Source organism: Cupressus sempervirens, chromosome 9 (genome assembly GCF_028749045.1).
Source record: "Cupressus sempervirens isolate cs-2001-9-10 chromosome 9, ASM2874904v1, whole genome shotgun sequence".
Lineage (NCBI taxonomy): Eukaryota > Viridiplantae > Streptophyta > Pinopsida > Cupressales > Cupressaceae > Cupressus > Cupressus sempervirens.
Window position 1 is genome coordinate 34,464,655 of NC_143126.1, and position 26,268 is coordinate 34,490,922.

The 26,268-nt window shown below is 32.6% G+C and overlaps 1 protein-coding gene across 3 annotated transcripts; it reads left to right on the top strand.

The window, feature by feature from the left end:
• Positions 1-22,672: 22,672 nt before the first annotated feature.
• On the top strand, positions 22,673-23,635 carry LOC149537482 (LOB domain-containing protein 1-like). 3 transcript variants are annotated; one of them, XM_089800990.1, is made up of 3 exons: positions 22,673-22,927; positions 23,190-23,408; positions 23,439-23,635. In XM_089800990.1, exons 1-3 carry the CDS (start codon positions 22,775-22,777, stop codon positions 23,478-23,480), a joined length of 414 nt encoding a protein of 137 aa, XP_089657116.1. In that variant the 5' UTR covers positions 22,673-22,774; the 3' UTR covers positions 23,481-23,635. The 3 variants fall into 3 exon arrangements, with proteins under 3 accessions (XP_089657116.1, XP_089657115.1, XP_089657117.1); XM_089800989.1 differs by having other exon boundaries at positions 22,676-22,927; positions 23,190-23,635; XM_089800991.1 differs by having other exon boundaries at positions 22,763-22,893; positions 23,190-23,635.
• The last annotated feature ends 2,633 nt before the right edge of the window (positions 23,636-26,268 follow it).

The window sequence follows — 26,268 nt, forward strand, 5'->3', positions numbered from 1 at the left end:
ATACATTAAAAAATGAAAGCTATATTGAGGCTATGAATGAAGAAATAGACCAGATAGAGAAAAAGAAAAAACATGGACTCTTGTACCTAGGCCTAAAGACAAAAATGTGATTGAAACTAAGTGGGTATTTAGAAATAAGCTAAATGAAGATGGTAAGGTGTTAAGAAGTAAAGCTAGATTAGTATGCAAAGGATACTCTCAAGAAGAAGGTATAGACTATGGAGAAACTTTTGCTTCTGTTGCAAGATTGGAAGGTGTCAGAAGCTTACTTGCATATGCTGCATACAAAGGATTCAAATTTTATCAAATGGATGTTAAGTTAGAATTTCTCAATGGTATATTGGATGAAGAGGTTTACATTGAATAGCCTGAAGGTTTTGTTGATCCAGACAAGAAGGACATGGTCTACAAATTACATAAGGAGCATGGTATGAGAGATTACATAACTATCTCATTCAGATTGGTTTTCAAAGAACTAATGATAATAGTAGCTTGTATATCAAGGAAGGACCATATAATAAGATTGTTTTGATAGAAATATTTTTAGTTGATACTTTGTTCATAGGAAATGATGATCTTTGTAAAGAATTTTCAGAACATATGAACAAGGAATTTGAAATGTCAATATTTGGTGAGATCAAATTCTTTTTTGGTCTTCAAATTTAGAAAAATAAGAATGGTATTTACATCAGTCAATCAAAATACATGAAAGAGATACAGAAAAAGTTTGGTATGGAAGACTGCAAACCAGTTGGGACTCCAATGTGTACTAGATTGAAACTTACCATGGATGATGAATCAAAGGAAATGGATCAGACATTGTATAGATCTATGATTGGAAAGTTGTAGTATGTAGTGCATACAAGACTAGACATTGCCCTTGTAGTAGGAATTGTAGCAATATTTTTAGCAAAACCAAGAGAAAATCAATGATGGCAATCAAAAGGATCATGAGATATTTGAAAGACACTAAAGATTATGGATTATGGTATAAACTTGGAGGAAATCTAGATTTAAAAGTGTTTACTAATGTAGATTGGGTAGGAAATATTGATTACAAAAGAATACAAGTGGAGGAGTTTTCTTTCTTGGAAAGAGGTTGGTTTCTTGGACAAGTAAAAAGTAAAATTGTACATCCTAGTCCACAGAAGAGGGAGAATATGTTGTAACAGCAGTAAGCTATTCAATTATTGTTTGGTTTAAAAAATTATTGGAAGGCATGAAGGTAGAGATTAAAGAACTAGTTGTCATGTTTTGTGACAATACAAGTGCAATTAATATATCCAAAAATTCAGTGATGCATTCAAAAATCAAGCATATTGCTATAAAGTATCACTTTGTCAGAGATTTGGTGGAGGATAAGGAGACTAAATTGGAATATATCCATACAAAGGAACATATTGCTGACATATTCACAAAGCCTTTACCTAAGGATTCATTCTTGTATCTAAGCGATAAGTTAGGGGTGATTCCCCTATCTGAAGCTCACTAAAATATAGTTTTACTAATGCATCAATAGGAACAGAATTGAAGATCTATCAATTGATGTAGCAAAGTAATAAAGACATTGCATATGAATCAATACTTAAGGTACATCAGAATTCATTTGAGTCATGTTATCTTTGGCATGTGCTATCAAAGAGAGAGAGTTTATATCATATCTTTCTAAACTTTGCAAGAAAAAGTGAGTTTATGCAAGAGGGAGAGATTACTATGAAAGAGGGGAAATTTTGTATTTGAGGAGTTTTTTGAAATGAAATATAAAAGGGAGAAGCATTCTGTCAGAAAAGACTTGTTTTCAAATTTCATTGTACTATGATATGTTGTGTTGCCATCAATACCAAAGAGGGAGATTGTTGGATACAATTGTTCAATTATCTATTGTCTTTGATGTTACACAAATGTCATATCAGTTATCAATTAGATTCTACCAAGCTTAGTTGGTCAGCAAGGCAAAATATAGAGTCTACCAAACTCAGATGGTTAGCAAAGAAGGTTTACAACATCTATCGATCATTCTTAGACTTTACCTTGTGCAGATAGTTGTTACCAAGATTTCAAGGTTAGCAAAGGAAATTTAGTGTCCATTGAGATTTCTTAGTCATCAAACAAAAATATGGTAGAGAACAGCTCTTACCGAGCTCTCATGGTCAGTAAAGCAGATCCAATTCTTACCAAGTTCACTTGACAGCCAAAGGATTTCACAGAATTTGCAGTATTAACTAATTTGAGATGGTTAGCTCAAAAAATTACTTTTGGAGCAGTGTTTATCGAGTAGGGTCAGCCAATGAAAGATTTTATTATTTTGGGAAATAAAGTTTACTTTTTTAATGTAATATTTTTAGCCTATTGATGTATGGTTTATTGGTCAATGTAACTTGTAATTGAGATGACTTGATAATTTTTAATGTATAAATAAAAGGTCAAGCTATGGAAAAGTAACAAGTATGCAATGAGTTTATTGTTTGAAGAGGTAGGGTAAGTGAATCTTGAAGAAGAATCAGATATCCTTGAGGAGAAGTAGAGTTGTATTTGATCAACAAGGATCTATTGAAGCAAAGAAGACATCTATATCAACAAAGTTTACTTGCACCTCATTTAGGTCACTTATTGTTACTTTATCACCATTGTAACAATATTTCCTAATCTCCTAATAGAGTTGGTTTAATAGCCATTTTGTAAATCCTCTAACAAGGTGGTATTTTCAATTGAATTTTTATAAAGACTTCTAGCAAGGCCACTCCTAGAAGGGTGATTAAATCCTTTAAAAGGGTCACACCGAATAGTGTGTTTTGTAACCTTTAATATGGTTGGCTCTTAACAGGGATCACTTTAGAAGAGTGAAAATTGGTAGCTAGTTACTTGATGGTTTTTCACATATTGGGTTTCCACGTTAAATTTGGTGTCTCTTGTGTTTATGTTATTTAGTTTTGCATGCATGTTAATAATTGTGAATGCTTAAAGATTAGTAACAAGTTAATCTACCGAGTGATAGCAGTAACTTGTTTGACATCTAAAAGATTTGTGAATTTATTTTTGTGGTAACTGATTCACCCCCCTTCTCAGTTACTCCATCTATAATTCCAACATAGACATCTTAATTTCTTTCTTCATTTCATTTGCAAAAACCTTACATAGAGCATCTTATCCTCAAAATATGATATCATCAACAAAAAATTTTAGATAAAGAAAATACATTTTCCTTTCTCTGTCTTCATTTATAGATTGTTGTTATCATCAGTCCTTTCAAATCAATCTTCACATGATAATTATGAAGTCTCATACCATGCTCTTGGTGCTTGCTTCAAACCATATAAAGCTTTGTGCAATGTACATACCATGTTCTCATTATTTACATAAATAAATCCTTCTCACTTTTCTATATAAACTTCTTCCTCTAATATGCCATTAAGAAATGTAGATTTAACATCTATTTAATAAACTTTGAAACCTTTGTATATAGAATAAGCCAGTAGAGTTCTTACTCCTTCCAATCTAGCAAGAGGGAAAAAAATTTCTCCATAGTCAATTCATTCTTTTTGTGCATATCCTTTGCAAACTAATCTTTCCTTTTTCCTTATGAATTAACTATTTTTATCTAGCTTGTTTCTATATACACCCTTGGTGCCAATCACATCTTCATCTTCTAGTCCAAGAACTAGAGTCCATGTTTTTTTTTTCTCAATTTGTTCAATCTCTTCTTCCATGGCTTTACTTTAGTCCACATCTTCTAAGGCATCTTGCACTATTTTGGGTTCTTTCATGCTCAAAAAAAATGTATCATTTCTCAATTTAATCTTTGTTATTGTACTAGCATCTTTATCTAAAATGATTTGTTTAACAAGATGATGTCTCTTGACATATTTAAACAACTTTGGTTCAGCTCTGGTTTCTTCATTTGGTATTCCAAATTTAGAGTCACTACATACATCTACATTAGGTAGTTTGGCATCTCTCTTATGTACACTAATCTTAGAATCAAAATGAGCGTCAACTTTATTGTATAACTTAGCATCTAAATGTAGCTTAGTTCCTGAATCATTCATAGTATGTGACTCAGTAGTCTTTGAAACTTATTTCCAATTAGTAACTTGATTTGAAGCATCTTCTTCAACAGTCATAACTTCATAAAAGTATATGTAACTAATTTATATTTTTTTGGTTCTTTCGTAGGTTAAGCCTCATGTAATTTTGTATAGTCATCAAATTTTATATTTTAACTTTGCACAACTTTGTTAGTGCTAGTATTTAAACATGTATAAGCTTTACTTCTTGTGGAATAACATAGAAATATACCTTCTTCACTTTTTTCATCTAGTTCAACATTCCTAAAATCTTTCAGAATAAAGCATTTGCTTCCAAATACCTTAAAATATTTTGCATTGGGTGAGTATCCATACCATATTTCAAAAGCTATTGAATGAGTAGCTTTCTTGACTTGTACACAGTTCAAGGTATAGATAGCTATACATAAAGCTTCTCTCTAGTATTTTAAAGCAATAATTTTCTCCATCATGAGTGTCCTAGCATAGTCCATTGTGGACCTATTCCTTCCTTCAGCAATTCCATTTTGTGGAGGGGTTCTAGGGGCAAATGTTTGTCTTTTACTTCCTCTATCATTATAGAACATCTCAAAATCATTTGATCAATGTGAATTCTCCTCCTCTGTTAGATCTCAAAATTTTCAAACTTTTACCTATTTCCTTCTCAACTCTTGATAAGTACCACTTAAACATTTGGAAAGCATCAAATTTCTATTTTAGAAACATAAATGACATCATTCTAGAAGAATCATCAACAAGCAGCATAATGTACTTATCTCCTTTGTAGCTTTGCAAATCAATTGGTCCATGACACAAGTTAGTATAAACAATCTCTAGTATTCCTTTAGAAGTATGAGTTTTACACTTAAAACTTGAAATTGTCATTTTTCCTAACTAACATTGTTTGCACATTATATTATTAGGCTTTTTCAACTTAGGCAAACCTCTAACTTCTCTCATGTTATTGATACTGACCAAGTTATCAAAATTAACATGACATAACCTCTTGTCCCATAGTCACACATCACCAAATTTCACAATTAGATTGGTAGCATCCTCTATATCAAGGTAGAATATATTACTCCTAGTTTGATCACCCTTTCCAATCAGTTATCATATATCTTAGCAATTTTGTTTTCAAACTCAACCTTACATCCTAAATTATTAAGTTGTGACATACTCAGCAAATTATAGTTAAGTCTTTCAACATAGTAAGCATTGTCACATAAAATCTTTTCTGTGAGTTTGATAGAACCTTTTCCTTTTATTGAACATGGTGCATCATTACCAAATCTTGCAATATTTCCATCATAACAATTCAAGGTAATGAACTTAGTTTTATCTCCAATCATGTGATATGAACACCCACTATCAATGATCCATCTGTCATTCTTGTTCACACAAGAACAAAGTGTAGTTACCACATCTTCATTAGAGTCATCCTTTATTGCAATATACACCACTTCATCATCATGTTCATCAAATTCATCTTTTCTTTCCTCTTCAGCAATGTAGCAAAACTTCTTGCCTTTGTCTTTGCATTCTTTGTTGTCTTCATCTCTTCTACTTTTGTACTTGTCACCACCTTTCTAGTTATTCTTCTTTGGACATCTAGTAGCAATATGACCAACCTCAATGCTATTGAAAAAAATGATAGGTAATTTACCTTTAAACTTGCCTTTACCTGTGTGAAATCTCCTTCCCAATAGTGCTTCAAGTTGATCTACATCTACCTCATTTGTATCACTGTCACTAGACACATATTTTGTCATTTTCTTCTTCACATAAAGTTCTTTCAATGATAGCTTAGCTTTTAAACTAGATTCAATATTTTTGGTTTGTTATTATCAAAGTTAGATAGCTTAGTAGTGATTCTACCTACCAAACCTTCAAGAGATAAAATATTCCCTAGTATACATCTCAGTTCTTGCATTATAGAAACTCTAATAGCATATATAGGCAGTAATGTTCTTAAAACTTTGCTTAGTACAATATAATGATCTATTGTACCAGTAGATCCTCTTATTACATTAACAACATATTTTATCCTTGAGCAATATTGAGCAATATTTTCACCTCCTTGCACTCTCATATCATCAAACTTACCTCTAAGACTCTTAGATTTGGCTCTTAGAACATTCTTGTCTCCTCCATATATGGTGTGTAAAGCATCCCACATTTTCTTTGCATTTTCAAGACTTTTAATATCATCAAATTCAGCATGGCTTAGGACAAAGGCAATCTCCAACATTTACTATTTTTGTTCTTTCTTCTTTTTAGGATCCTCAGTAGTTACGACTCCAACAAAATCAACATGCTTAGTAGTAATAATAGATTGTACATGATCTCCAAGTCCTCCAAGGTGTAGCTTCATCAAACTTTTCCATGCAAGATAGTTATCTCTATTAAGCTTGGGTACATCTCTTTTTGACATCATGATCTTTGTGCTTCTTGTACCTTCAAACTAGTCCTCTTAAGCAGATGACTCTGATAACAATTATTGAAATTCTTTAGAATAACTAAGAGGGATGGTGAATAAATTATCAAAGATCAAACAACTTAGTGAACCCATAAAACATTATCATCATGCATGCATCCAGAAGATAATGCCATCACTTAAAACGTGTAAGTTAAGTTGTCAAATCACTTTGCAAAAATGTAAATATGAAACATAAGATTTAGTAACACACTTGACACAATGATATATGTGAAAATCCAATTTGGGAAAAATCCACTACTAATATGCTACTTGTTCTCGCTCTTCTGAAGTGATGACCTACAAAAGGCCAACCCTGTTAAAGGTTACAATGTACACTATTAAATGTGACCCTGTTAAAGGATTTCAATCAACCTATTAGGAGTGAGCCTTGTTAGAAGAATTGAGACCATTCACTTGGAATGTCACCAAATTAAGGATTTACAAATGACTATTAGTTCAACCTTAATTGAAAGGATTTACTGTAAACTAATACAATTATTAGAGAGCAATAATTAGGCTTGATCTAATCACAACTTACACCTCCATTTGTAGATTACAAATCTTTGTTTTGGTCCTTTTTCCTACATGGTTTTCACACACTTCAACTTTAATAGCTTGTTCACCCTTCAAGCATCAATCCCATTAAGACTTCTTGCTTAACATGCCAATGTAGACTCTCAATTAGATCACTGAATGAAGCAATATTGTAGACTCGTTGTCCTCCTTAGGTTACAAAACATGAAAACCCTTTCCTCTGACCAACCATCCCTATAAATAGAGAATTTTAAGATCTTTTTTCATTCATTCTCCATTGTCCAATTTAGGGTTAGGATAGATTAGGTAGGATTCAATGAATCTACCCCTCATTCTATATCATTTCTATAAACTTTTTCTACAATCCTCTTTGGGTTTGCCTCAAAACTATTTACCATGAATTCTATGCCACTGGCTCATCAATCTTATCTTCCACATAGTTCACACAATCTAAGAAAACAAACTTTTTAGTTTTTCTCCATCTAATTCATGATCTTTCTAATAATGTTTCCATTTGGCATTACCTTGCTTCAGATGCTCAACACAAACTGTGTTGCTTGACATCCTTTATTAAATCACTCATCATGAACTAAAGTTTGCTGGTGCTCAACATCAACTAAACTTTACTTGGCATCTACTATTTTTCTCATAATACACTAGAATATACTTTTACTTAGCTCCAATTTAATTTCTACTCAACTTGCACTAACTTTTCTTGGCACCTACTATCTATTCAGTCAAGCTTGGCAAACAAGCTTTTTTTAACTTTTTCTTCTGAACTTGCTTAGTGTAACCAACCTTTGCAACCTTAAGTAGATTATTAATACACTTTGATATTACCATCTTAATTGATTCTTGTACTCATTTTCATATCATAATTCAACCTTTCCTCTAGGTGCTATTGTTATGTCTTTTGATTAAATCCTCTTCATCAATAAAATAAGTGATAACACTTAAATCATGTAAGTAATTTCCTTACCAAAAAGTAGAAAGTTTGACATCAATGACAAAATAATGATTGACACACATTTATCATACTTATATCAATCTATTTTCATCAATCTCCCTCTTAACAATGGTATCATACCCATAGTACATAAACTCGTACAAGTATGATGAGTCCATGAAGACAAAAGGTGGTCCAATGTCTTCAAATAATATTTCTCTCATTAGGAAGAAGACAAACCAATTACAAGTACAAGAAGGCTTTCCATTATGCATAAGAAGAAGAAGGGACAATCCAAATGAAATATGATGCTTCTAAAGTCTAATGATGCATTGCCATGTCCTTGTTTTATGAAGATACCACAAACTAATAAAGATCAAGCCCAACAAAAGAAGATGGTATGCAAGGAACCAATAACAATTGATTTATGTATGAATGTGTATCAAACTCCAAACATAAAGGTATTGCATCATAAAAATAAGTGCAAATACAAGTAAAAAAGTATTGAAATGTTTTTTTTGAGGAGAAATAGACCTCCTACAAATATTGTATGAAAGATCTGCAATCATGTAAAACTCAATAGGGTGGTGAAGTGAAGAATGATGAGGCTTAGAGTGTTCCCTTGCAACTACTAAAGAAAAATCATCCTTAATAAAGAAAAAATGAATATCATCATTATAGTCTCCCAAATAAACAATGTAGACTCAACAAACAAACCTAAAATATCTATCAAGCAGTCATTCCAAGAATCTATCACTGAAAGAAAATGACTCTCTTTCTCCACTCAATGACTTGAACCCATAGCTATGTGAATCCAAGTATTATCAGAGAAAAATAGGTGGGAGATGTGATCTCATTTGGAGGAGTAGTGGATGAAACTAAAGGATTTGTATTTTAATAACACTCATCTTTTATAAGTTATGTAATAAAATCTAAATTATCATTATCAAAGGCCATATTATCTACATCATTAAGTAGAATGAGAAAATATATAATTAGATCAGCTAGTATTGAAGGAATATATGGATCTACAAAATGTTCCCAAATAATCTTCCAAACTAGGTTAGGAGTTTCAATATAATTGATCTTAGAGTAGGCTTTATCATAATTAATGAGACTTAAACCTAACACGCATCTAATATTTTCATTTTCAATCATCCAAGTTTCTCTCTTCTAATATGGCTTTGGCTTAGGAATCAATCCATAAATATGACAAAAGATATTATACCATCTATAATGTATGTTGATTCCTTCTTCCCATAATACATAATTATCCCTAGTTGGCTCTATGAAAAAGGATGTAGTGTCATGATTACATTTATAACATACTCCAAAATTAAAATGAACTAACGAACCCCTGTATAAAGATGAATTTGGAACTTTAAATGCAATGCAAGAAAAAGTCTCACTTACTCAATTTGGCTAAAGTGAACTTTAGATCTTCTAATTAATTATAGAAAAAAAAATAAGCAACAACATAATAATTCCTACTTTGATGAGTAATTGTTATCTTTCAATATTTTCTTTGTAAACTCTCACATGGTGATCATTGTATCCCCAACCAATTTTTTGTGAATATGTAACTTTAATATTATAAAAAATATAAAATATGAAATTATTTAAGAAAAAAATAAATATAGAAATATTGTGATGTAAGTAACATCAAATCCAAAAAAAAATACGCAAAAAATTATTATGATGAAATATTTTCATCTATACATAAAATAACATGAAGTTTAGGCTAAATTTAGGTTAAGACTATTAAAGAAATATAAAATATCCAATCAAATCTCATCCCTTGTGATATCATATTTTTACCTTATCAAGTGTTTTTGACAAGGTTGATTCCCTGTTGTTATGGGAATGACTATGTGATGCACTACAAGGCCAGATATGCCCCTCTTGAAGGTGGACTAGCACCTAGAAATTAACCACACAATGGAAATATAAAAATAACATAGAGATTCATATCCAAAACAACATATACTCTCATGATATAATCATAAGATTTACATACAACATGATGAGTTGTAAGGCCTTCCTAGTTATGCTCATTACAAACAAGAATACAACTTAATTTTTGTATGTAAATATCCACCTCCTAGCTACCATCCGTCAAGATGTTCCTAGCTAATTCATTATTATATATTAACTATAGACATCATAAGACAATTTATGTATAAAAAACCAAGCCATAAGTTGGCCTAGCAGATTATAACACCCTTTTCTTGAATATTAACTCTACACAAGTCTCCAAGTTTACAACCATAACTAACGCATCAGATAAAATGAACCTATATGAACTTAGAGATAGGTCCACAAACTAACCAACAATGTAGATCCAAGATTACATAAAATAACTCCACAGATCAAAGCTCATGAAAATAATATCCAAAATCCACCTAGGAAATAAATAACATGTTACCAACAACCACTAAAAAAGCTCTAACTCCAATATGATCAATCCAATAATTATGCACACATAGGACAAGGTCGAAATATATGCCTTGAACATAACCATGAATTCATAGAACATAGGATTGACAAAAACCAAGCTCGATGCTCCTACATCAAACTCCCATAGTAAATAGAAAAGTGTGTCCCACACTTTGATGCCAAAATAAATATTTGCACCCAACCTCATCTTCACCAAAGGTTTCCAATCCATTAAGGGCAAGAGAAAAAATCTAAAAATCCAACATCTCTAATTCATCCTCAAAATCTTCTGTATCACAACTAACCATTCAATAAGCTCACTCACAAGAACAAATTAAAAAACATAATGCTTCACAAACAATTTTTTCACTTGATCTCAACTAGCAATAATAACATCCTCAAACATGAAATCCATGATAGTAACATAATAAAAATCCAAAACCAAATTAGCAACATGTAAGATCAATTCCATAATAGTAGCAACATGTAAATCCTCATCCATATTAACCAATCCACATAATTAAAAATTAGATCCTCAACCACATGTAAATCCAACTCCACACTAGAAGAAAAATCAATATCACCAACATGTATATCAATTGAAATAAAATCCCCAACTATATAAGCCACAACATGTAAATTAAAACTATATTGACATTAGCAAAAATATGGAAATCTAAATCAACCACATCAATAGAAATATGTACATCTTCCATCATCTCAACACCAATATATAAATTCATATCAACAACCATATACAAATCCAGATCCATATGTAAATCCTAATTACCACAAATGCAAATCTCATTGGCAATGATTTCATTGCTACCAATAATTTTTTTTATAATTTCCATGTTAGATCCATCCATATTCTTATCAAAACCAAAAGATACCTCATCAACTCTAACAAAGTCAATATTTACCTCTTCCACATTAGTAAATTGTCTTTTTCTCTTAGAAATCCTTCAAAGTAACTATGCAATTATTTTCCTGATTGGTAGATGCCAACTCAAATAAGACTCCATCATTGCTTAAATCTTCCAATCTAGCTTATGCAAAAACTATTCCAGCTTAGTAATTAAGCTCCTCTCAAAGTAAAATTGTCTTACATCAACAATCTAATTGTAAGACTCCTACTTCCTTCTACTCGGTGATTTATTTTCCATCTTCAAAATATGCCTCACTTCAGAGATCTATTGATACAAAGAAAGCTTATTTCCCATATCATGATTTCAAAACTAAAAATAATCCATCTATGAGTCCTCTATAGTTGGGAGGTAAAACCACATCATGTCAGCCCATAACAAAGAGACCTAAGGCTACGATGACAATAATCCACCACACAACTTGCATAAGATCAAATTCTTCATGTATATCATCTAATGTAGTGCAAGGTTGGGTGAACCCATATTGGAGGTGATCTACCCCCAAGCATGTAACTACATAATGGAAATGTAACAATAACATACAGATTCATGTCCAAATATATATATTGTCCTAATATAGCCATAAGATCTATATCCATCATGTCAAACTATAAGGACTTCTCAATTATGGCCATTACAAAGAAGAATTTAACTCAATTCTCATTTGCAAATATAAACCTCCTAGTTATCAGTCCTCAAGAAGCTTCTAGCTAGTCCTTGCTTAACTGATAAATCTAGCCATGACAAGAGCATCTACTTATAGAAACCAACCCATAAGTTGGCCTAGTATATTATATTAAATAAAAATACAAGCGACAAGTAGAACTCATAGATTAAACTAAATAAACATTTAGCATAGGCCCCAGTTTTATAACCATAACTAAATCATAAGATAAATTAAAAATACATGACCTTAAACATAGGTTGACGCACTAACCAATGATTTTGATTCAATATCACATAAGATAACTCCCATGGATTGAAACTCACAAAAACAATCTCCAAAGTTCACCTAGGAAATAAAGAGTTGTTACTAACAACCACCAAAATAACTCTAAATCCAACTCAATAAATCTAATCATTATCTGATCAATGCAATAATTATGTATACATAAGACAAGGTCCACATATATGCCTTGAACATAACCCTAAGCTTGCATAATATAAGGTGTACACATGCATCACTATGAGAAATGTTAAGTTGATGAAAAAAGAAAATTGAGATTTCTATTATTATAGTGATAGCTTCAATGATACTATTTTACTATAAACAATGTTTGAAAGAACATTTATATTTTGACTATATCTTTTAACAAAGTTTATAGATTTATATTTTTATATATTAATATATGTTTATGTACATCTTTATTTTCTTTTATTCACATAATGGATGTGATTTTTAAATATTTACACAAAGAATTTACCAATCATAAATCATAAATAATAATAATTATTTTATATAAATTGCAAAACCTTATAAAATAATAATATTTTTATCCTCCTTTTTCCTCATGTTTGTCTTACAATTATTTTGAAAAACATCGCTTATGCTCATGAGTCTATTTTAGAGGTAGACATTGTATGATTCATCCTTTCCTTATGGGGTACACATTATAGTCCAACAATTTGTGCCCTTCTTTACGTGGTTGATATTTCCAAGGCTCAAGGTGTAGGTTAATTCCAAAAAACTTAACTAAGCTTTCCTTAATGAACTATTTACCCACTTTTCCCTCATGGGTGGTCTCCTAATTGTTTTACATTTCATGTGATGGACGTTTCCAATGTGCTAGGGTTAGATTAGTTCTAGAAAAATTTACAATGTATTTCAATGCTCTCATTCAACTATACATTTTCACTTCTAATGAGATTAAAAGGTGTTGAAGTGTAGTCCAAGGGACTTATGATACACGAAAACATGGTAATGTCTATGCATGGCTAAAATGTATTTGGTAAGTAAAATTATTTGTATATAATGATTAAATTTGAAATTACAGTACACTATTTTTGTGAGTCTTAATTTATATATTAAATGTAAGTAAATTATCTAACCCCTAAGGTATTGGCTATGTAGAATCATATGAATGAAAAATAACTAATTTGTTGGCTCCATTTATCTAGTAAGACATCAAAATAGACTTTCTTTATCATAATTGTTTGGTATAATTAATTGGAAACTCAAAAAATTAATTATTATAGTTTTTGAACTATTTAAATTAAAAGAGGGTTAAAAAATTATACAAACATAAGAAATATAGAGAAAATAGGGGCAACAAGCTTGGTAGAAAGATTACTATGGAACCTTGTCAACTTGTGCAAGCTGATCTAACCTATGGGACACATGAGCAGATAATTTTCCCTACCAAATATATTCCAAGCTTACATTTTATTGGAGGCTTGTTTGGACAAACAATCTAAAATACTTCCAATCTCACTAGGTATGTTTCTAAAAGTAATTAACTCATAGGAGTTTCACAACTAGAGAGTCTATCTAATAACTAAAGCTAATCACTAGTTAACATCAACAAGATATCAACAAGCCATGTCATTAAAAAATGAGTGCAATCAACAAGCAGTGGAGAGGCATTGGAGGAATTTATATAGGATGATGACAATGTCGGTGAATATGCAAATCAAGTTGTGTTGGCTTTCTAGTTGTGTGGGCAATTGTCTTTTGACTAGCCCTCTAGGTGCATGCTCTAGGTTTCTTCAGTTGTATAGGGGTTCCTTGTGATTGTTGGTTGGTAGTGTGGGGCCTGTTCCTTGTTGCCTTGTAGTTTTTGTGTTCGGGTATTATTTATGCCCTTATTTGGGAGCCTTGCTTAGCCCCTAGGAATGATTCTTTAGTTATTTATTTTAGGCTAGTCTAGTTTTGGTTGTTGAGGTTTTTTGCTACCTTGCTTCCTTTTAGGTTTTCCAGTAATCTCTTCTATAATAAGTCCTCTTCCTTTGGGAATTTTTTTGTTCAGATCTAGTTTTTGGGATATTTGGGTACTTATTATTTTCATTTGGTTTTTCCCTTTTTCTTAGGCATTGTCTTGCCTTAGGCTACTTCTGGGTAATCCTACTAATGATTCATGGGTCCTTTTTTTGTTCTTTTCTAGTGGTGTTCCTTGTAGTGTCATCCTATATCTACTTCTTATCATCTAATCTTTAGTTGTTTATCTCCCTACAAGACTCTTATTAAGGGAGAGTCTTTCTCTTTGTAGGTGAAATTTTACCTAATTTCTTCGAGGCATATGTTGTATTCTTTCAATTTTTCTCTTTTCTCAAGTTTCATTTTGAGGTTGGAACTCCTACTAAGGTGGATGAACATTCGTTGGAAGTGGATTGTTTATAAGAAGAGTTTGATGGTTGTGGGTACTATTCCTCTTTCAATCAATTGGTGGCTTGTGTATTTTTGGTTGGAGGCACTCTATTGGATGTACACTCCCTCTCACTCATTTTTAGAGAGGATTTCTCCTCTTTTTTGTTGCAAGGTCTTATAAGCTTCCTTCTTGCAATTATAAGAAAATATGTCAGAAATCCAACTCAGAAGTTATTCAAAATATTCCTTTTTCTATGTTTCAAGAAATCAATTCTGAAGTTTCCAGTCTCCAAGTTGTAAAAGATACATAATACTATTTGAGTTTTGTTTTAGTTTAACTAGTTAACAACAAGTGGCATTCCAAGAAACCTAGAGCTCCCAATGTAGAAACTTGGGCTTTGATACCAGATGTAACACCCTGCTAGGGAACCCAAAAGAAATTGACCTAAAGTTTCACTAATTTTGTTAAAAATTTAATCTAATATGGTAACCAAGTACTGATAATCATAAACATAAACATAAAACAAGCCTGGAAGAATCTGACAATACAATAAAAAAAGTGAACTTTGGGTAGGCATTACATGTTTCTTGTGTTGGTGTCCTTCATTCCTCTTCATTGTCCCTAATTTCTTGGAAGAAAGGGATATTCTCTAGTTGATGATTCAAGATTCCCACTTAAACCTCTCTTTTTTTCAAAATTTAACATTGTAAGTGTTGGACCCCTTATTCGGCTAGGTGTGGCTCCCTTCAAAATCCTTTTTAATTCTCTTCTTATGGATTCCTTTCTTCTTCTATTTTTTTGAGTTGATGTTACTTTCAAAATATTTTCTCTTCTTTCATTGTATAGGAGTGATCTTGATGCAATGGAAAACTCTAATGTGGCCCAACCAAGTTCACAATATGAAAATGTGCAAGGGAAAGCTAAGGTTCCCCAAACCCACAAAAAAAAAACTATCCTCTCTACAACACATACAACATCCCAATGGCTATGGTGGATGTATCTTACCTATGTAAGATGGATTCAAGAGGTTTCAAATTATTTTAGAACATCAACTCAATCCTAGCACTCAAATTCCTTGAATTTTCCTAGTAGGCCTAATTCCTCGCAACTAGGTCTCCAATGAGAAAGATGTTAGGTTTTATCCAAACATTTCCAAAGGATTTATCAAATAAAATATTTTTTTGATACCCATTTCAGTCTTCTTTAACATATCTCAAGCTCATTATAGCTTGTTTTGGACCAACAACTAGATCACCAACCTAGACACCCATTTTTGGCATAAAATAGGGTGATTTTACAAAGAAAGTACATGTTTATTGTACTTCCAATGATTAATACTTTTAAAGGTCCTCTAAAATTAACCCAATAAAAGTAAACTAAAGTCAATTTGACTCCCCAACATCTGCAAATAAGAAATCCCCAATTTGGCCTCTTACAAACCCTTAAACCTAGGGCTTTCTCAATGTATGACTTCCCAAGCCAATTTCATTCGAATGAAGGTTGATTCACCTTGCGTATAAAATTTCTATACCATTTCTACCATAAAATAGCTCCCTACAATGGATAGGTCTCCTACTTCTATACCTTATGCATGCATTTCATGCACCTACAACCACCAAAAACCTGTTAGAGGCCTCCAACAACACAAACTCTTCAATAATTTTTAGAATGATTATTCAGATTAGAAAACATGTTCATTCCATGGGAATCAGATTCCTACATGCATGGAATGATGAATTTTTCTCTAGGTACTCAAACTTGCACAGATTGTTACAAAAATAGCTTGGAATCATTGCTTTTAGTAAAATGGATTCTTATTTGTCCTAATGCACCATGAATGGATCAAATACCATGTAAATAGACTTAAAAAATTATAGAAACATTAGGAAACTAAATAAATCCAAAGAACCAATGCATAGATGGTAAAAAATGGATATTTATCGCATTCCAATTGCCAAATCCATACAATGCTCATGGAATCTATAAAATGCCTTCAATCCCCTAATCCTATACATTTACCAGGCTATATAGTATGTACTACAACTTCCCAAAGAATATTTTTTTGGTTGGAAACTATTAACAAGGTTTAAAATATTTAAAATATGTTTTCCCTCCTAATTTAGGATATAGTTGTTAGGACTCTAAATTTGAATTTAAAACCTTATTAACTTGTTTTATTGCTAACCTTATTGCTTTCCACTACTTAGGATTTGTTCTAAAACCCTCCTAGTACCTATTTGATTCCTCTAAACAATATAGATCCCTTATCAACAATATTGGCCACACTTACATCTTTTTTGTTCCTAAATCCCTTATCAGGATATTTAGGACTTTTCATGTTTACATTAAATTGTTCGTTACATATAGCCATTATTGGCTTCAATACATTCTAATCCACCTTTAGGGATGCCATCGGTGCTTTTTCTTTTCTTACAACCAAGGTGCTTTTGCACCATACACCCCACCTTGAAAAAGACTCTTGCGACAACAATGGATGTCTACAACTCTTCTTCAAAAATCCTCCACTTGTTCCAATGTTCAAATAAACAAAAATATAAGATTTAGGAAATTTGTCATTTTCCCTCTCAATCTTCCATGCCTCTCTTATTTGAGGATCTAAAAGACCCTTATCTCTGCCCTTCATGGACATACCACCATCATCCTTGTTGATTGTCACCATAGGACACCAAACAAAACCAACTAATATCATCATTTTACACACCATTTTATGTAAATTAGAACCTTCATGATCAACATCATAACTCTTCACCATTACCAAGAAAGTATTTTGTTCTAGATCAACACCATCTGTTGTTTGATCTTCTAAGGTGATATAATTCTTCTCACCAACAGATACAATCTTTCCTCCATCATCATTATCACTTGGCAAAGGGTTAAGGAAAAATTTTTAACCATCCTTATGCACAAGATACACATTTTCCAATCCATAATGTATAATATCCCTAAGGCTTGCCATCAAATTCCAAGAATAATATGACACCATGTCATAGGAATCACATCACAAAGAACTCTATCAATATATGATCCTGTTGAAAAATCAACAAATGATTTTACCCTAACAACAATGTTTTACTCGTCACTTATTCATGAAGCCTTATATAGTCTCGCAATGGGAAACCTTAGCAATTTTAGTTTTTTTACCATATAATAAGAAAACAAATTTTCAAATGATCCAGAATCAATGGTCATTTTATGAATCTTACTATGACTTTCATAATTTATCTTAAAGATGGATATTGGAACCTTCTTTTATTGTTGCATTCTTCTCACCATGAAGGATTCTTCTTCGATGTTTGGTTCAATTTCTATAGCCTTCATTTTGTCTTCCCATTCTTCTTCCCCTCCTTGTATCGAGTGAAATCTCTTATGTGCCTCCTTGTGATCAGCTTCCTTGTTAGGACACATATATGATTGTTGCATAATGCCTCAACAATTAAAACACTTACTTTTAAATGCACCACTGCCTCTACCACAACCAAATCTACCACTTCCTCTTTGTCTTGTATCAACATTCTTATGTTTATCCTCACTAGATTGTTCCTTCTCATTAATATATTTGCCTTAGCTACCTTTGTATGCATTTCCTCTACCACTACTATTATTCTCTTTCTCTTTAACTTCTCTTTAGCCCTTATGGCTAACTTGTAACATTTCTCAATAGATCTAGGAGTTGTAAGACTTAATTCATCATGGATGTTGAATCTAAGCCCCCCAAGTATCTTTCAATTTTCTCTACTACATCCTCTTCATGACCCACTCTGATATCCAAGTTATGGAATTCTTTAGTGTACCCTCGTATGTCCAAGTCTCTTTTCCTAAGACTTATCATTTTCTTGTACATCTATATATTGTAGTCACTAGGAAAAAATTATGCCTTCATTTTTTTCATCATAGTATAAGAAGAAGTAATCTTGGTTCTACTATTCTTCCACTGCTCATCCTATATACAATCCCACCAAAGTAAGGCATGCCCTTTGAGTCTAGTCCTAGCAATCCTTACTTTAACTCTGTCCTCTATGTTCTAAAACTCAAAGTAGTTCTCCATAGCACTAAACTAGTCAATAAGTTCTTCATATTCCATCTTACCTACAACAAAAGGTAATTCTAATCTTCCTTTTTATCTCCACTCCTTATGGATTTAACAAACCTAGTCGTCCTCTCCTCCCCAAGATCTAGCTATACTTCTTCCGTCAAAGGGACATATTCTTCTCCTTGTTCTTTAAAGTCATCTTCCTCTTTTAATCTAACTTTTCCTCTATTTTCCAATATGGTTAATCTACCAATCAAGGATTTCATCTACTTGTCCTTCTCAAGTTTTTCCCTTTCTTCTTGTTCAAGGGTTGCTCTTATCCATCTATTCTCTTCCATTTTTTCATTCAAAATATTGGAAATTTCTACATCAATGACCCTCTAAGGGATCCCCTCATTTTCTACTTTTGAGATCTTCTCATGTACCAAGACCCACTAGGAATGCTCCAAAAGTAAGGAATCCTCAAAGGCTTCAAAGGACCCAATACACTAGTGACCCCAATAAAATCTCTCTTCCTTCACCCTAGGATTATTCACAAGTTTGATGTGGCCCAACCAAGTTCACAATGTGAAAATTGGCAAGGGAAATGCAAGGTTCCTCAAGCCCACAAAAGAGAAATTATCCTCTCTACAAATCCTACACTCTCCCAATAGAAATGGTGGATTTATTTCACTTATCTTAAATGGATTCAATAGGTTTCAAGTGATTTCAAACCTTGAACCCAATCCTAGCACTCAAATTCCTCAAAATTGTCTAGTAGGCATAATTGAGAAAAAGATTTTAGGTTTTATCCCAAATTTTCCAAAGGACTTCTCAAATAAAATAGGTATTCACATACCCATTTCATCCTTATTTAACATATCTAAAACTTAGTATAGGTTGTTATGGACCAACAATTAAAACCCCAAACTAGGCACCCTTTTTAGGCATAAAATATGGTGATTTTACAAGAAAGTACATGCCTCTCATACTTCCAAAGCTTTAGACTTTGAAAAGTACTATAAAATAAACCCAGTAGAAGGAAAATAAAGAAAATCTAACTCCCTAACCTCTGTAAATAAAAAATCCCAATTTGGCCTCTTGCAAACCCTCAAACATAGGGTTTTCTCAATGTACGAGTTCCCAAGCCAATCTCAATCAAATGAAGGTTGATTCATAATGTATATATAATTTTTAAACCATATCTACCATAAAATAGTGCCCTCCAATTGATAGATCTCGTGCTACTATACCTTCGGCATGCATTTCATTCATCTACAGCTACCAAAAACCCATTATAGGCCTCCAACCATGCAAACTCCTCCCCAATAGTTGTTAGAATGATTATTTCCACTAGAATGTAGGTTCATTCCAAGGGAATGAGATTCCTACATGCATTGAACGACCAATTGCTCTCTAAGTGCCCAAACTTGCACAAATTGTTGCAAAAGTTGCTTGAAATCAACACTTTCAAATGGATTCTTATTTGTGTTAATGCACTAGGGATGGATAAAATACCATGCCAATAGACTTAAAACATAAAAATATAACTAAGAAACAAAAGCAATCCAAAGAACCAATGCAAAGATACTAAAAAATGGAGTTTTCTTGCATTCCAATTGCCAAATCTGTACAATGCCTTCAATCCCCTAATCCTATGTGTTTACCAGACTATATAGGATGTACTAAAACTTTTGAAATGGTATTCCTTAAGTTGGAACCATTAAAAAGGTTTAAAACATTCAAAATATGTTTTCCCTCCTAGTCTAAGATATAGTCATTAGGACTCTAAATTTGAATTAAAAACCTTATTAAATTATTTTATTGCTTTCCAATACTTGACAAATGAAAACTATTTTATTTTATTTTATGCCTTAATAGAAAAATGAAAACTATGCTTTAAGTTTTAGAAGCACTTTGACCTGATCAATTTTTTTCAACTTTGGAGGTTATAATTGAGTGTGCAAAGGCTTCATATCCAACAAATGTATTTTGGGACAGTAAAGGACATAATGGTTTATGCACAATGTGGAAAATACTACTAGTTGACACATGCTTAAATATATGGCATTGATACAACTTGCTAGATGAACTTCGAAGATGCAAAGCCTTCTTTAAGAATTATTTTGAGGCATGAAGATCTCAAAGGTTTTCCAATATTAATCTATGCAAATAAGAACCTTAGAAGTGTTACATGTCAGTGGAAAATTTAGGAAGCCATCTTGACTTGAAATAAATGCATGGAAGGCCTTATTTGTTTTAACTTTTTATTTTTTATTTTTCCATATGATGGGTTGGGTTATAAAGTTAGGATAAATGTGTTGGTTGATGTCATGGAAATAACCAAACATGTTATAGCATTTAGGCTACACTAGTTTTCAGGATATTATAACTAGTCAATTGTGCATAGTTTGTACAAATTATAAACTTTGTATGTGGAAGTTTGGTTGCTATGTTTAGATAAGATCTAACCTTGTTCATGGTACCTTCATATGGTTGGAGAATTATGTATCCCATAACAATTTGCATCACACAAATGTTCATTTTTGGATTCTACTATGTAAGCTTTTTTAGCATCAACATTTTGGATCACAGTCCATGATCCATCATAAGAATTAGAAAATGCAAGAATATAAATTATGATGGATCACAAAGTGCAATATGAAAGGTTGATGGTAAAAGAAGTTACACAATCAAATCCAAAATATAATGCACATATTTCAAATAGATTGTGGAAATCTGATAATGTTAATTAACAACAGTATTTACTCTTAGAAATGTATGGCTCTTAAAAAAATAAAAAAATAAGAACAAAATTTGTTTCTTTCTTACACCATATTTGATATTTTATTGTTTACATTATTTCTTTCTCCAATCAAAATTTGAAAAGAATTACTAAAAAAAATTATTACCAACTAATCAACGTATTGGAAAAAAATTTGATGTTTATATCGAACTTTAAAAACAACAAAAACAGTTAACCAAAAAGCTAATATATCACTACCATACAAGAACTAATATATAATCATTCACGGATTGTCTTTGGAGTACATGTATCCACCAGTCATTGAAATCAAAGATTTTTTATTACCTAGTAAAGTCACGAACATGCCTAACAACAAAACTACATTGCTGATCAAGAAATTTGCTAAATTTCGATCCAAAGAGCAAAGCATTTTGTTTAAATACTAGGATATCAATACGTTTCTAAATTCTGAAGTCTGTTCTCCATTTTTGGAATTTTATTGTTGGAAGCATCCAATTTCTCTTTTAGATTGCAGAATTTATTAGTATAAGTTATTTATTGTATTTAATATTAAATTATTTATCTTAAAATAAATCAAATATAAGGACACTTTTAAGGCAAAAAATAAATAAATAATAGATATAGTAAAATTAGAATTCTATAAATTAATTTAATAATTTACATTAATATAAATTCTAGTTATGTACAATATAGATTTACATGTCAGACAAGAGTTCTAGAAAGCACACATGACAGCTAATAAAACAATTATATAATCAATATTATGAAAATGTTCTATAATAAAACAAATATATCAATCAAAAATATTATATATTATTTTCTAATTAAGTTAATGTATAACCATACAACACAAACTTCTATATCAAGAAAATGGACCCCAACACAACTTCTATCTTGTGAAAAATGTTGCAAACAAACAAATATTGAATTATACAAAGACCACTCTGAAGTAAGGAATGATCCAAAACAATTTTTCTGTTTTCTTATGAAAGATCCTTTCATAATAGATCACGAATCTTAAGTTATCCTTGTTCAATTAAAAATCTTCTACCAAGATGTGATGCACTAAATATCATTCCTTGTGATATCAGAGTTTTACATAGACACAAAGAACTGTTTAATTTTACCGACAAAGACTCCTTCACAAAAATAAATTTTAACCGATAAAACATTAATAGCTCTAAAATGATTTGATAACCTTTCAAAAGAAAAAGAAAAAGAGAAAAAACAAAAAAGAAAACCAATCTCCTTGTTGAGTGCTCTATAAAATATTTGGAAGACAAAGATTGGGGCACTGCGAAAGGGAAGATGGCCCCTTCGGCGTGCGCAGCTTGTCGATCACAACGCAAGAAATGCTCCAATGAATGTCTGCTCGCTCCTCATTTTCCTCCAGACGACCTTCAAACGTTTGCGACCGTTCAGAGAGTGTACGGATTCAATAATATTGTTAAAATGCTCAAAGTAACGTAGCCCTGCCAAATTCTAAGATTCACAACCATGAGATTTAGGTCCATGATGTGAAAAATAATAGTTTTATGTTTTGGAAATTCAGGCAATACTTTCACATTGTTTTAGTCAGTTTTTGGTCCGTTTTTGTTAATTATATGTTAGGTTTGTTTGAGTCACCTATCATAGGAAAAAAACTTTTTTCTAATTAATATGCATACCAATTGGGAGAACAGTTCAAATGAAATTCATGGTTTTAATGTGGTATTTGTTATAGGATGTTAAAGAAGAGCAAAGAGCAGAGGTAGTGAATAGTTTGGTTTATGAAGCAAGAGCTCGAATGGAGGACCCTATTTATGGGTGTACTAGAGAAATCCACCAATTACAGAAGCGGATTGCTGACCTGGAATCCCAGCTGGCACGCACGCAAGCGGAGCTCCTAGATATGCGTTTTGCACATGAGAAGGTTGTCTGCATTCCCGCCATTTGTGATGAGGTTGATTCCATTCCCACAATTTGTGAGGAGGTTGATTCCATGCTCTTATGTGAACCGCTATGGGAAGTGTGACTTCACCAGTGGCAAAAATTGAAATTAGTATTAATGATGTCATAGCAATCCTCAATTGTCAGTTTTCCTATGTTGCGTCAAATGCTTCTTATCCTAAGGAACTCGTGTATTAAATAAATATTTAAGTAAATCTGGTATTTTGATATCTTTATATATGACTATGTTTTTGTGTAGAGCTTTAATTTTCTTTGTTTTCCCTTAGAAGTTGGAGATCATTACTAAACAGCGAGATCATAATTAAAACCTCTATGAAATTTTTCATTTTCTACATAATTATATCTCTATACCCATTTGGCAGGCCTTGATTGTTTCTGATTATAGTATTGGAACATGCTTAGAACTGCACCTAAACTAAGAAATAGACATAGGGAACAAATTTCATGTTGTTAATTTTGTTGGAAAACTTAAACGTTGAAGAGCCAACAGGTTGTCCTCGAGCCCCACGCCCATCTACCTTGTCAGGTCACCGCAGGCATCCATGAATGGCAAGCATTTATTTTTGGTAGGTAAGATTTTGAATTTGGACTTTGAGGGGGAAAGATATGACAAAAACAAATGTTTTTCATTTCATTCAGTGAGTTCAAGCAGATCAAGCAGATCAGAGAAAAGTTGCAGAGCTAAGCAGAGAAGGTAGAAGGAAATAAGTTTGTGCCTGCAGTTGCACGTGCTTCCCCTATTCACTCTGTAAGTTTTTCATTGTTAGATTCAACCTGTTGAAGCAGTGATTGCTCCAGGCACCATTGTATGCAGCCATTTGAGCTGCAAGTTTAAAAGTTTATTGAAGTTTGAAGTATTATCAATTTAGGGTTATTTTAGGGTTTTCTGGTTGAAGCCGAATGCTTCCAGATTTTGTAATAGGTTAATGAAAGATTGAATAGAAAGCAAACAACCATACTTGAATCTATCTTCCTCTTCTATTCATTGCATTTGACAAGTTTGTTTGAAAGGTTAAAGCTTTGGCCTTTTTGATTTTAATGGTGAAAGCATTCACATTAAATTTCTCTAAGTTATAATATTTTAGTTGAAAAAGAACACTCGGCACCTATTGCATTTTTGTACCGAGCTCTTCAGGTGCTAAGCATTTTCTTTGTGAGCCGAGCTCACTCGGCATCCATTGGTGTTGAGCTTTCTCCTTTGTGTCCCGAGTTTACTTGGCACCTGTTCCCTGTCACTCGGCACATCAAGTGCCGAGCAATATATCACTCGACACTTTCCTGTGCTAAGCAAGTGCCAAGCATTTTTCCAGTGACAAGTAAAGTTTTTGAGTTAGGGTTGTGAGTATTAAATTATTTTTTTAATATATTTCTCACATGGTATCAGAGCTTCGAGGCCCCACATCCATAGTGAGTTAGGGCATTTATTTTCTTGGGATATTTGACATGGTAGGAGATGCAGGAAAGATATGGCAGCAACCACCATCCTTTAATGGACAAAATTATGATACATGGGCAAAAAAGATGAAAACCATTATGGTTGCAAATGATTTGTGAGAGTTTGTGGTCAATGGATTCAATGATGTGACTGATCCAACTCAGTATGCTGCCCTCACAAATGCACAAAAGAATCATTTGAAGGAGTCAAGGAGGAAGGATGCTAAGGCATTAAGTTTGATTGAAGCAGCAATGACAGAGACAATATTCCCAAAGATTGCAGCAGCAAATTATGCAAAGGAAGCATGAGATATCCTTGAGACGAACTTGAAGGGGACTGATAAAGTCCGTACAGTAAAGCTATAGAAGATAAGGAGGGAGTTTGAGAACCTTCAGATGAAAGAAAATGAATCAGTTGCAGACTTCAGTTCAAGAACCTCCAATGTGATTAACCAACTGAAGTTAAATAGAGAAGACTATTAAGAGAAAAGGATAGTGGAAAAGATATTGAGGAGTTTACCTCATAAATATGACAATTTGGTCATGACCATAGAACAGGCAAAAGACCTCACTGTTTTGACAATGGATGAGTTGATGGGTTCTCTTCAAACCCATGAGCATAGGATCAACAAATCTACTTCTTCATCTCCCCAAGAGCAGGCATTCAAAGCTCAGAGAAATTCAAGAGGAAGGGGGAGAGGAAGAAATGGTTCAGGTAGGAACTTCAGAGGCAGAGGTCGAGGTAATGGAGGACAAAGAAACGCTGCAGCAAAAAGCTCAAGAAGAGAAGATGGAGCAAGTAGCTCACAAAAGATTTCAAGAGGAGGTAAGAAAAATTACAACTCAAATAAGAGTAATGTAGAATGCTACTATTGTCATAAATATGGGCATTATGCAAATGAATGCTAAAAGAAGCAGAATGATCAGTCAGGACAAGCAAATGTGGCTGATGTGAACATGGGAAGTGGACCCAATGTTGTTGCCTTCATCATGTGTAATGTTGGTGAAGAAGGAAGCCCTGAGGTTTGGTACCTTGACAGTGGATGTAGCATCCACATGAGTGGCAATGAAACCTTGTTTTCATTCATTGACAAGAGTTTCAAATTAGAAATTAAGATGGGTAACAATGGAACCCTACCAGTTGTGGGCAAAGGATCTATTATGGTCCGCACCAAGAAAGGTGAGAAGAAGGAAATACAAAATGTGTATTTCGCCCCCGGTATGAAGCACAATTTGATGAGTATTGATCAGCTCATTCAAAATGGATACAAAGTGCTGATGGAAAATGATAGGTGTGTCATTCATGAAAAGGATGGGAGCAAGAACTTACTTGTAGCAGTTCAAATGACAAAGAACAGAATGTTTCCCTTGAGGATTGAGACATGTTTCTCATCTCAAGTCAGTGCTACACCTCCCAC

What these genes read in the sequence shown, in the direction of transcription:
- LOC149537482 (XM_089800989.1), top strand. Translation starts at nt 22,775, where the DNA reads ATGGCCCCTTCGGCGTGCGCAGCTTGTCGATCACAACGCAAGAAATGC. An exon ending in ATATTGTTAAAATGCTCAAA is followed by an intron (nt 22,928 to 23,189) that starts GTAACGTAGCCC and finishes TATTTGTTATAG; the next exon opens with GATGTTAAAGAAGAGCAAAG.